Source organism: Mesoplodon bidens (assembly GCF_964165515.1).
Source record: "Mesoplodon bidens genome assembly, chromosome: 7".
NCBI lineage: Eukaryota > Metazoa > Chordata > Mammalia > Artiodactyla > Ziphiidae > Mesoplodon > Mesoplodon bidens.
The window spans coordinates 42,370,230-42,382,884 of NC_138164.1; the positions used below are offsets into that span (position 1 = coordinate 42,370,230).

At 46.5% G+C, this 12,655-nt stretch overlaps 1 protein-coding gene and 1 pseudogene across 2 annotated transcripts in view; one reads left to right on the top strand and one right to left on the bottom strand.

Annotated features, from left to right (window-relative positions):
• Nucleotides 1-12,655, top strand: part of LOC308620770 (centrosomal protein of 78 kDa-like) — a 1,829,729-nt pseudogene that overhangs the window by 1,078,353 nt on the left and 738,721 nt on the right. The window lies entirely within an intron of this gene.
• Nucleotides 1-12,655, bottom strand: part of LOC308620098 (forkhead-associated domain-containing protein 1-like) — a gene marked incomplete at both ends in the record, with an annotated part of 39,456 nt that overhangs the window by 4,385 nt on the left and 22,416 nt on the right. The window contains 4 exons of the mRNA XM_081239427.1: nucleotides 7,158-7,323; nucleotides 7,861-8,081; nucleotides 8,506-8,601; nucleotides 11,749-11,873. Of these exons, the coding sequence (XP_081095553.1) occupies nucleotides 7,158-7,323; nucleotides 7,861-8,081; nucleotides 8,506-8,601; nucleotides 11,749-11,873 (608 nt within the window). The remainder of the gene's footprint in view (nucleotides 1-7,157; nucleotides 7,324-7,860; nucleotides 8,082-8,505; nucleotides 8,602-11,748; nucleotides 11,874-12,655) is intronic.

A 12,655-nucleotide genomic window follows, 5' to 3' on the forward strand; every position in this document is an offset into this window, starting at 1 on the left:
AAGAAAAAAGGAACCATTTGACTTGAGTTTTGAGGGAACAGTAGGATTTCCGGAGGCAGAGCAGGGAGAGAAGAGGATTGTCCAAGGAAGGAGCAGTGGGAATGGAGGCTAGAAGATGAGTCATCAGAGAAGTTAGGGAAAGGAGTACAGAAGGAGAGGGGTGGCCAGGTGCTGAGACCGCAGACTGAAGGTCCATGGTCAGCCCTCAGATATGTTTGCCTGGTTTTCCCAGTGTGTTAAGACTTTTAATTAGTTGCTGAAGGGAGAGGCCTCTTTCTGTGGAGTGACAGAGAAACCTATTCAAATTGTCTTCAGCATGAATGCAAATTCACTGGTTACCAAAAATGAAAAGTCTAGAGGGAACCTCTGGGTTCAGGCTCAGATGATTTCATGAGGCCTTGGCCTCTCTCCAGCTCTCAGGGATTCTTTGAACCATGTGGATCCAACATTAGACAGAATCTCTGTATAATGGTCACAAAAAGGCGGCCGAAGCTCCAGCCCTTACATCTTCTCAGCTTTGAATTCCATAGGGAAGGATAAGAGTCTTTTTCCTAAGCTTCCCCCAATGGCCTCACTGCTTCTCATTTTCTCTGGGTGGGTCACAAGCCCATTCCTCAGCCAATTATTGTGGCCCAGGAGACTGCTCTGATTGGCTGAGCTTGAGCCACATGCCCAGCCCTGCAGCCAGAGGTGGAATCAACACCATCTCTGAGAAACTGGACTGAGACTAGGAGAAAGGTGTTGTCCCCAAAGGGGGATCATAACACCATAATATTTTAGAAGAGAGGTCAATTGCTATTAGGTGACAAAAACCCGATGCCTACCACAGTAGCCAACATGTACAGCTCATTGACATCTGGATTTATGCCTTTTTTTGGGAAAATGGGAATATCTGGCAATACCTGGACTCTCTTCTTGTATATAGATCAACAATCTGCAGGGGCTGAGAAGAGGCTCCCTCTTTAGATACAGCCTATGTTCTGCCTGCCCAATGCACTGCTCATATTTCCTCTCTGGCTCCTGGAAGCACTTGAATTTTTATTGCCAGCATAATTTGATTCTGTAAAGAAATCTGTTTTTCCCACCAGAATGGAAGAGCCAAATGTACAGGGGTCAAATAGCTCTCCTGTGCTCCCACAAACTCCTGAGGACAAATGCCTGGCCATTTTTGATAGTCTCATTCCTTACTCATTTTAAAAGCCTTCTTTAAAAAAAATATTGAATACATAGTGATTTTAGAATCTGTTATCTGATAATTCCATCATCTGAAATCTTTGGGTGGGAGTGGCAGTGGGGTGGTGTCTCAATGTCTTGTGTGTTGTGTCTGCTTACTCTGGCTCATACTGACTTATTGCTTGGATGTTTAGTAATTTGACTGTGATCTCATTCTTGATTGAACTTAATCTGTGGGAATCCTGAGGGGTCTGATTCCTGGCTGCTTTGCTCTCGGAAGTCTTTTTTGTTTATTTCAGCTGGATGCCGGGGATGCTAATAACCTCTGAACACTGACATTTATTTCCTCAACTTGGGAGTTTTCCCACTGAATACATGGAGTATAAACTTGAGCCCCAGACCCACGTGGTTACAAATCTTCAGGGTGATCATCATCATCATCAGTATTGTGGCCATTATTAGTTTTCCCCTCCAGAGCCACATTGAAAACTACAGGTTTTCATAGGCTCCCCTTTCTGAAAGTCCAGAAAAAAAAAGTTTTTAAGCCCTCCTCTTGCCAGGGTGTGGAGCATCTTTGAGGGTGCCAGCTTAATACAGGCATCTTAGACTTGGTTAGCTCATTTTTCAAGGCCCAAGGCTTAATCTCCCTTTTCCTGCACTTACTAAAGGCAAATGGCTTCCTCATTTGCTTATGCTTTGGTTGTAGCTCACTCTGTTTGTGTGTGTGTCTGTATGTTCCTTTGAGATTGCCTACATAAAAATTGTTTTTTATTCTGGGATTTTGGAAACACACACAAAACTAGAGAAGCCTGCGATTAACTCCATGTATTCATCATCCAGCTTCAACATTTTCCCAGTGTTCTCTCATTCTTTTTTCTTCCTTTTTGAGTTTTTTTCTAGGTTAATTTAAAGCAAGTTGTGTCATTTCACCCATAAAGACATCCTAACTGAAAGGACTTTTTTTTCCTTTACATTATCCCCACCTTGACATGATCACAGCTAAAAATACTTATAATCATTCCTGAATATCATCTAATATTCAGTCCATGCTCACATTTCCTTGATTCTCTCAGAGATATCTTTTTTACTTTTATCTTTGTTAGAATCAGGATCCAGACAAGGTCCACACATTACACTTGGTTGTTATGTCTCTGAAATGTCTTTAATTCTGTAACAGCAACACCCCGCCCCTGACCTTTTTTATCCCCCAGCCACTGATTTGTTGGAGAAACTGGGTCTTTTGTCCTGGAGAACATTCACATCCTGGATTTGGCTGATCACTTCTTCTTGGTTTCAGTTAACTTGTTCCTCTTTTCCCCATGTTTCCTGTAAACAAATAGTTAGATCTAGAGGTCTGAGGAGATCAAAGTCTTTTTGTTGTCCAGACGCCTTCATAGGCGGTACTGTGTGATCCATCCTGCATCACACAGTGAGCACATAATGTCTGGTCATCCTGTTTTTAACGATATTGAGATTGAATGGTAGGTCCAGTGCTAACAGACTGAGCCATCCATTACAAAGTTCCCAACGGCTTTTTTCCCCACAATAATTAACATTTTTAATTTTTAATTATGGTAAAATATACATAACATTTACCATCTTAACCATTTAAAAATATACAGTTCGGGCTTCCCTGGTGGCGCAGTGTTTGAGAGTCCGCCTGCCGATGCAGGGGATGCGGGTTCCTGCCCCGGTCCAGGAAGATGCCACATGCCGCGGAGCAGCTTGGCCCGTGAGCCATGGCCGCTGAGCCTGCATGTCCGGAGCCTGTGCTCCGCAACGGGAGAGGCCACAACAGTGAGAGGCCTGCGTACCGCAAAAACAAACAAACAAACAAACAAACAAAACACACATGTGGCACGGAAGAAGCCAGAATCTTGAGAATACCTGGCCCAAGGAAATCTTGGAAGATAGTGAGTTAAAGAGAATAGTGACGATAATGACGATGGTAGGAGAGCATGTATGCTTTGTGGTCCTATGTACTAAGGGTTTTGTATACAAGCTCCCATTGGGAAGGCTACGAGCTAGGTGCCATTTTTATTCTCATCTTAAAGAAGAGGGATCTGAGCTAATTAAGCAGAGGGAAGGTTAGGGGCTTTTCCTGGCTGAGACCACAGGACAAAGCGGTGGTCACGCCCCATAGCCAGGACTTGATTGGCTGGAGATTTGATTGGCAGGAGAGCTGAGCGGCTTCTCCTGCCAGAAGCAGCTGGTGCCCTTCAGCCTTTCTTATACTTCAAGCCCTAAGAAAGGGCTTGCGTGCTTCCCAAGTGGCAACTTCTGTGCATTTAAAAATTTCCTCTTGAAAATCCCAGCCTTAGCCCATTCACAAAAGGTATCTGGGTCCTTTCTTGGCCGTGGCCTAGTCGTATTCACCAAAGAGAAGAGCGCGTCCCATAAGAGCTGGCGGCTTTGGGAGGACCGGGGAAGGCGTCAGCTGGCAGGAAGCTCCCTGAAAGAAATAGAGGAATCCCCACCCATCCATGAGCTGCCTATTCTTCCCCCTTAGAAACGGGGCTTGTGATGTGCCAGGCACTGCAGGCATTTTGCCATTTAACCCTCCCGCTGCCCCACGCAGTAGGCCCCTTGCTAACAGTTTTGGTTGCTTTTGTTGAGGAACCTGGGATACAGAGGTCAAGCCACTTACTCAGGGTCATTCGGGGCAGTGGTGGGGCTTGACCCCTATTTGTTTGACTCCAAATCTGGCCTCTGAACTCTGAGAGACACTGCCGGCTTCTCGAGTGATGTGGGAAGTGGATTCGAGTGAGCACGGCCTGGGCCGCGGTTCCCGTCCCTCTGCCACATGGACAGAGCCACAGGCCCAGTTCGCTGTGAAGGCCCAGCATCTTATACCAAGTCTCATTTTCACAGCCAGAGATATTAGTGTGGAAATAGGACTTTTGATTCTTGAAAGGTCTGCTTGGTGAAGAGATGGTCAAACATTAAAACTACAAACTCCATTTTTTTGGGGGGGGCAATTCTGAAGCTTAAGATGTGTAATTTCATCTCAGTGCTTCAACACTGCCACCTCTGTGAACGGGTGAAGAGTTTCAAAGTTTTATACAGGAGGCTAAAAAACTAAGGCTCCTTGTGAAAATACTAAGTGTAAAACTTAGGAAAGAGGAATTCTACTTTCTGTTCTTTTCTGCTTAAAGACAACGAAGATATACTCCCTGGAAGGAACGGATGCCAAGACAGATGTATACAAGTGCCCTTTAGGATCCAGCAAAACTTTCAAATGTATTATTGTTTTCTTCCCGACAAACAGGGATTTCTGACAACATATTAACAACAAGCCTGAAATGCAAACCTGAGTCCTGGAGTGAAACCCCCAGGAGCAATGGTGCGATGTATCCAAGGGGGCCACCCTGGTAAGGGAGACACAGAAGGAGGGGGTGTGGAAAAGTGAACATGGGCGGGGGAGGGCAGCAGGTGGGGAGGGAATCCTGTTTCTGCCACTTAGTAGCCAGGGAACGGTACCCTCTGTCAAATCAGCTTTCCCCTCTCTCTAAGGGGCCGACACTTGCCAGCATCCCTTGCGGGTTGATGGGAGAGATGAAGCATGTGCGGTGTGGAGCAGGTGCCTGTCCCTTGGTAAGTCTTTCCCCCAGTTGTGAATTCCACAAATTTGAAAGCTACTAGTTGTAGCTCTTCTGGGGACCCTGACACAGGTTCAGCTTGGCCATTTCAGACCCTTCTCAGCTGAGGGATGTCCAGCGCCAAACAGGCTGGCATGTCCCTTGCGTTGTGTGTGAATGAGGCAGCCCAGGAATAATGCATGTGAAACCTCATTATGTAAATCCTCAGGTTTTCAGTACATGACAATGGCTTTTTTGGGGGCCCTTCTCTGTCCCATTCTGTGGTCTGGTGTCTCTGCTTTGGGACCTAGTCTGCCAAGCCCTGGGGGCGGGGGTGGGCACCCTGGGGAGGGGTGAGCTCTCCAGAGGGCACATCAAAGGGAAAGTCACAACTCTGTCACTGGCCCAGCTCTCCCAGGCATTGCTTGGTGTGAAAGGAAACTATCCTCTGCCTGAGGCAACCCCATGTCACACACAGATTAAGGCCTGTGATGTTTAATTCATAGCAGTGAGCACTGGAAACACCGCAACCAGGCTCCCTCAGAGCAGGACAGCCACTTTTCATTTCTGGGGCTCTAAGCCAGAGAGCCTGCTGTCTGGAAACCTATTGCCTGGAAGGTTCGCAGGATGGAGGGCAAGCTTCTGCAAGGAACTATCTGACCATCACCTCCTGCTTGAGGAGAAGGGCACCCTTCTATCACCTTGGCCTCCTTAGAGCTCATGCACGCAACAAACACACACATACAAATACACACACATGCCAACACACAGCACATACTCACATGTACACACATACACACAAGCATGCGTATACAAATACACAGCCCCAAGTCAGAAAGACTGGAGTACTATTCTGGCTACTCAGAAGAGCAAACCCAGATCTTTATTCTCAGAGAGCTTATTCCTCGGTGTATCCCTGGCACCTGGCAGAGCAATGAAAATCAGAATCGCCGCCTTTAAAAACACTCGGGCTGTTCACTCAACTGATTGTGGTCATCATTGCAGGAGGCAGGGAAGTCAGATCATGATGCTGGACACCCTTAAACTCAATACAGTGCTGTGTGTCAATTATGTCTCAATAAAACTGGTAGAAGAAATAGTTATCTGGATAGAAAGAACAAGATAAAATACACGAATTATCAAAAGTTAAAAAAATACAGACAAGCTAGACTATGAGTCTCACAAAGCACTGTTCACAACAGCCAGGACATGGAAGCAGCCTAAATGTCGATGGAGGAGTGGATAAAGAAGATGTGGTACAAATATACAGTGGAATACTACTCAGCCGTAAAAAAGAATGAAGTAATGCCATTTGCAGCAACATGGATGGACCTAGAGACTATCATACTATGTGAAGTAAGTCAGACAAAGACAAGTATCATATGATATCACTTATATGTGGAATCTAAAAAAAATGATACAAATGTGCTTATTTATAAAACAGAAACAGACTCAAAGACTTTGAAAACAAACTTATGGTTACCAAAGTGGAAATGTGGTGGGGAGGGATAAATTAAGAGTTTGGGATTAACATATACACACTATTATATATAAAATATATAATCAACAAGGACCTACTGTATAGCACAGGGAACTCTACTCAATATTCTGTAATAACTTATATGGGAAAAGAATCTGAAAAAGAATAGATATATGTGTATGTATAACTGAATCACTTTGCTGTACACCTGAAACTAACACAACACTGTAAATCAACTATACTCCAATATAAAATAAAAATTAACTTAAAAAAAAGAAAGTTTAAAAAAATAGAGGCAAGCTAGACTATGAGTCTCAGAGAGGCTAAGCTGACACATATATATGGAATCTAAAAAAAAAAAAAAAAAGAATGTTCAGATGAACCTAGGGGCAGCCAGGTATAAAGACACAGATGTAGAGAATGGACTTGAGGACATGGGGAGGGGGAAGGGTAAGCTGGGACGAAGTGAGAGAGTGGCATGGACATATATACACTACCAAATGTAAAACAGATAGCTAGTGGGAAGCAGCTGCATAGCACAGGGAGATCAGCTCATTGCTTTGCGACCACCTAGGGGGGTGGGATAAGGAGGGTGGGAGGGAGACACAAGAGGGAGGGATCTGAGGATATACGTATGCATATAGCTGATTCACTTTGTTACACAGCAGAAATGAACACAACACTGTAAAGCAATTATACTCCAATAAAGATGTTAAAAAAAAAAAGCTGCCTGAAGTCACACAGTAAATGGCAGAACAAGAGTCTAAACCTAAGTCTGCCTAATGCTAAAGCTATTCTGCCACCTTCCTTTGAAATGAGTGAATGCATTCTTTGCTGCCTGGATCCCACTGGGGCCTCAGTTGGCTGTTTCTAAAGGGAGCTGAGGGGCAGCCTCAGAGGCTCTGCTCCGAGCAGGGACCTCTCACCTTCTGCTGCCTGATCGCCCTGGTGACCCTCTTCTCCTGGTGCAGCCGCTCTTCCATGTGTGCCAGGGCCTCCTTCAGCAGCGCCTTTTCTTCGGCCTCTTTGGAGATGTCGTCCTTCAGCTTTGCCACCTGTGACTGGTACATCTGAACCGACACTTTGCTCTGCCTGAGCACACAGGAGAGACAAAGTCTCTTTTCTCCTCAGCTTTCTCACTCACCACCAATGCTACCGACCTGGGAGATCCTCAGAACACTTCCATATATGCCTGGCTTCGCGGTTTCCTTACAAGTGGGGGGAAGGCTGAAGATGTGGGGACTAGAGGGCAGAATAAATAGCCCATTGGCTGTGGACGTGCAGCACGAAGGGGGCAACGGTTATGCTACCAGCCCCTCCCAATTTCCCAGAGAGGGTGGGGGAACGGATACCACTGAAAATAGGATGGAATTACGAAAAGCACACACATGGTGAAACATCAGACACATTTATAAAAGGTGCACCTTATTCCTTAAGAGTAGGGTACTTTAACTGCTGCTTTCTTGCCCAGAGACTTGGGTCCATCAGGCCCTGAGTCACCATCCCGCCTGCCCCCCTCCACACCCAGGCCTCTGTCCTCTTGTCCTGGTCCCTACGGGTCTGCAGCTGCACCGAGGTTTAGCCTGGAGAATGGAGGCCTGGGCCTTTTGCCGGAGACATGGGCCACACATGAGCTGTTCAATGTCCTTCTCGTATCGTCTCAAAAGCTCTTCTTTTCTCTGCAGCTGGTTCTTGAGTAGGGTGATCTTATCAAACACCAGGTACAGGTCTGTTTGTCGAAGCTGGTAGACTCTCTCCCTCTCTTTTGGGGAGAGGTGTTTCATGGACACGTGACCTGACATACCTTTGATGTTCATCAAAGTCCCGAGGGTTTTGCTCATGTCCATGTACTACGAGAAAGCATTTCGCAGGTAAGAGGCCTGGCCCAAGACCGCTGGAGGCCACTTTGAGGAGGCAAACGTCTAATTGTGTTTCATTCATTTTCTGCAGTTGCAGAGAAGAAACACATGCTTTGCAAATGAGTGCATTTGGGGCTTTTAGTACGACTTTCATTTTCCCCCGCATCCATTTACACTATGCCTTTTTGAGAACTGGGGGGAAGTGGGGAGGGGGAATGACAACAGACATAAACATTCATTCTTACTACCCAGTCTTCCAAGGAATTGGGCTCTGCAATTTCTAGCCCATGCTGGGATAGGAGATGGGTCTCGTGGAGCTACTGTAACAACTAAACATGTATGTGGAGTTGATGTTTAAACTATCTGCAGGGCACGCACGTTTGGACAGGAGGGGACTGATGCTGGGTATACCTACCAGCTTTTCACTAAGATCTAAAGCGTCAGCCACATCCATTTTCCTTAACTTCTCAGAGACCATGATGGACCCTGGGCTGGAAAGGCCATTTTGAGGCTGAAATAAAAAAAAGAAGAAAAACTCTCTTGGCATTCCGTTATGATTTTCTACATCCAGAAGAATAACCCAAAGAATAATGGAAGAACTGGAAAGATACTAAAGAATAATTTGAGAGAGTTAATTTTTTTTTTTTTTTTTTCTTTTTGCGGTATGCAGGCCTCTCACTCTTGTGGCCTCTCCCGTTGCAGAGCACAGGCTCCGGATGCGCAGGCCCAGCGGCCATGGCTCACGGGCCCAGCCGCTCCGCGGCATATGGGATCCTCCCAGACCGGGGCACGAACCCGTATCCACTGCATTGGCAGGCGGACTCTCAACCACTGCGCCACCAGGGAGGCCCAAGAGAGAGTTAATTTTTTTAACATCTTTATTGGAGTATAATTGCATTACAATGGTGTGTTAGTTTCTGCTGTATCAAAAAGTGAATCAGCTATACGTATCCATATATCACCATATCCCCTGCCTCTTGCATCTCCCTCCCACCCTCCCTATCCCACCCCTCTAGGTAGACACACAGCAACGACCTGCTCTCCCTGTGCGATGCAGCTGCTTCCCACTAGCTATCTATTTTACCTTTGGTAGCGTGTGTGTGTATATATGTCCATGCCAAGAGAGTTGGTTTTAAATCCAGTCTGACTCTGTGAACTGCTTTCTTTATGACTGTGTTCCTCCTACCCCTTCAGAGCACAACTGCCTTTGAAATGATGCATCACTTGTGCCATTCTTTGGCCACCGTCTCGTCTGTCTTCCCTTTAGGCCAGTGGTTCTCAACCGGGGGTGACTCTGGCCACCCTACCCCCTCCAGGACATTTAGCAATGCCTGGACACATTTGTGGGTGTCATAATTGCTGCTGGCGTCTAGTGGGTAGAGGACAAGGATGCTGCTAAACACCCCACGATGCATAGGGCAGTCTCCCAAACAAAGAGTTACCTGGCTCAAAAAATCAGTACCGCTGATGTTGAGAAGACAAGCTCCAGAAAAATGGGGACCATGTGGCTTTTGCTCACTATCTCCCTCCTTGTGCCCAGCATGGCACCTGGCAATGAGTGGTGCATAGTGGGCATGTTTGTTGAATGAACGAATGAAGGTTAAGTGGAAAATAGCCTCCCTCCTTTTTATTAAAGGAATCTCATTTCTGTGCAGCAGAAACCATACCCTCACAAAATTTGGCCCAACCTTCTCCTAGCTCTGGAACCTGGTGGGTGGGCATCCCTTCAGACCCTTTCCAGAGACAATGCAGATAGTGTTTGCAGCTGCATCTCCCTAAGACCCCAACCAGCCAGCTGGCTGCTGGAAGCCCAAATGACTGCATGGAATGGCCACCAGTCTGAATAGGTTACCCGATCTGAACGACTACAAATAACCATAATAAGCCTCCTTAAAAAATAAATTGGCTTTTAATGCTTGCCATGAGCCTCTCTTAGCCCTAGCATTTGTTGGTACTACCCTGAAAACCTCTGAGATTAAAAACAAAACAACTAAAAAACTATAATGGCCCCCAAAGTGACTGTGATAGATAAGAGTGGACATATTTGTCTATGTATCTATGGAGATGAGAATAAAAGAGGGTATCTGAAGATGACAATAAACCGGGCAGATCTGCTGCAAAAAGAACCTGAGATGCTGTTCAGTGTCTTCAGCTACCCTGAGCTGCATCCTCTGTACCTCTCCAGACGCCCCCTCTTTTCCTGAGGGGAGGGTCACTAAGGAAGAGCCTGGGCTACAGGATCCAAGCACACAGTCCCCACCCGGTCTCTGCAGGCTCGCAGACACACCACCAGGGACACACCCCTGGTGTGTCTTCAATCATTATTCTGTGACCTTGGGTGAGGTACTTGACCTCCTGAAGCCTTACTTTTTCTTATCTGTTAAATGGGGACAATAATAGTAACTATGACACAAGGCTGCTACGATGGTTAAATGACATAAGGCATGGAGCCAGCTGAGCTCAACGCCTGGCACACAGTAAGCAGTTCACAGATGTCAGCTCTTCTTTCTCCTCCTCTTTCATTTAATTACTCCAACCTTGGAGGATTGAGAGTTAGGAGGTTTCCTGCTCTGTGGTGTCAGTGGTGGGATGAGGGCTTGTTGCCAAGGAGAAGGTCTTGGAAGCAGGACCATCAGGATGTGAGATCCAGCTGAGCTCCCCACCTGGAGACGGTCCCTCTACTCCCAACCTCAGAGAAGGAAGGTTCGATTTTATCAGGAAGACCAACAAGTTTCTGAAGACTCACATCTCTAGACGTGTGAGCAAATGTCTAGAAAAATTGTAGGAGAAAATGCTGGTACAGAGAGGATGGCTTTATTATGTTTTCCAAAAGCTGGTTTAGACTAGCTGCCGCAGCAAGCCACGCTGGCCTGAGCTGTCCATTGTCATGTGTCAGTCAAACACCCGATCAAACATCCATTTAGGATACAGGGCACTTTCAACCTAACAATCAAATTACTTCTGAAAATCCTGGAAAACACAAACTATGCTCCCTAAGAAAGGAAGGTTTTCTTGGATAATACTCTTTAAATACTGTTTGACAATAATAACTATCATCTATTAAAGTGCTCGCTATGAGCTAGGCACTGGGATAAGCACTTTACATAATGATCTCCTTTAATTTTTCCATCATCATTTTACAGCTGGGAAATTGAAGTCCCAGAAAGGTTAGGAGGCTGCCCAAGGTCACAGAGCTTGCAGAGCTGGGATTAGGACACAGGTCTCTGATTCTAGAACTTGTGTCTTCTTAATCATCATGGCTCCCTTCTGCTGCCCTTTATGTGTTCATGTTTTTCAGTTTATAGCAAAAAGCAAGTGTTAGGCAAGCTCATGACATAATGTTGTACATTAGCTTGTTGGATATTTTCTGCAGAATATAACATGTGATGTGAAAAGGAGGGCCCAGAGATTGACCTGGCCAGCATCAGTGCAATGCTATATCATGCTGTACATGATGGGAAGCCGCCTTTCTATTCAAACATTGGATCACTATTACGGCCAGGCACCGACCAGTCCATACAGGTGCCAGCCCATCAGGGAGGACCTGGCCTCGAACCAATGATGTATACAGTGGTGCCAGGGCACACGGCTAGTGTCTGTCCTCATGCCCACCCTCCCCACGTGTCAGTCAATGCAGAGACAAAGTTTCTTTGGTTACCGTTCCGATCTCTACTCTTGAACAAGTTGGCAAGTCAGGTTTTACATCCAATATTTTCCGAACATTTTTTTCCATCCCGAGGGTGTTTAAGTCTAGAAATGATCCATCCATGTGGTCCTTGTGATCTATAAAAGAAATAATTTACACTCAAAAGAAAGGCTCAGGAAGAAGTTACTGCATGTAAAAGTCACAGCTGCTATTTACTGGACACTTACCACAGGCCAGTACTAGTTAGCTCACCATCCTCCCTTGGCAGGTGAGGCATCGAGGCCCAGAGAGGTGAAATGACTTGTCCAAGGCCACACAGCTCATATGAGGCTGCAGCCTCCCAGGGCTGGGGCACTGAGGGGGAACCTTCGGCCACAGGTGTGAGGATGGACTTGAACCCAGGCTTCTGTGTCCTAGCCCAGGGCTCCACCCAGCAGCAAGCTTGGTTTCTTGAAAGCCCTATTCCCTCTAAACAGGGTATTTATCCTGGGAAGTTCCCCAAGGTTGGTCCTTGCACAGCATCCGTCTATGAAATAGTCCCAGGGGAGGCGCCATCATTCACCTGGTGTGATCACTGCTTGGCTGAGGCCCCACTGGGCGTGGGCACGTGTGGGTGTGCAGAGTTGGAGGGGATGGCGTGTCAGAATGGAAGAGGTGCTTGGGTGAATGATGCCTCCCCCCCAAAGATGTCTGGCTCCTAATCCGTAGAGCCTATGAACATTACCTGACAGGGCAGAAGGACCTTTGCAGATGTGATGAGGGTAAGGATCTTGAGATGCGGGCTTATCCTGGATTAGCTGGGGGGACCCAACATAGGCGCATGGGTTCTTACAAGAAGCAGACACAGGGAGTCTGACTACAGACAGAGACGGTGTTGTGACAGAAGCAGAGAGTTGAAGGTGCTCCTCTGCCGTGAGCC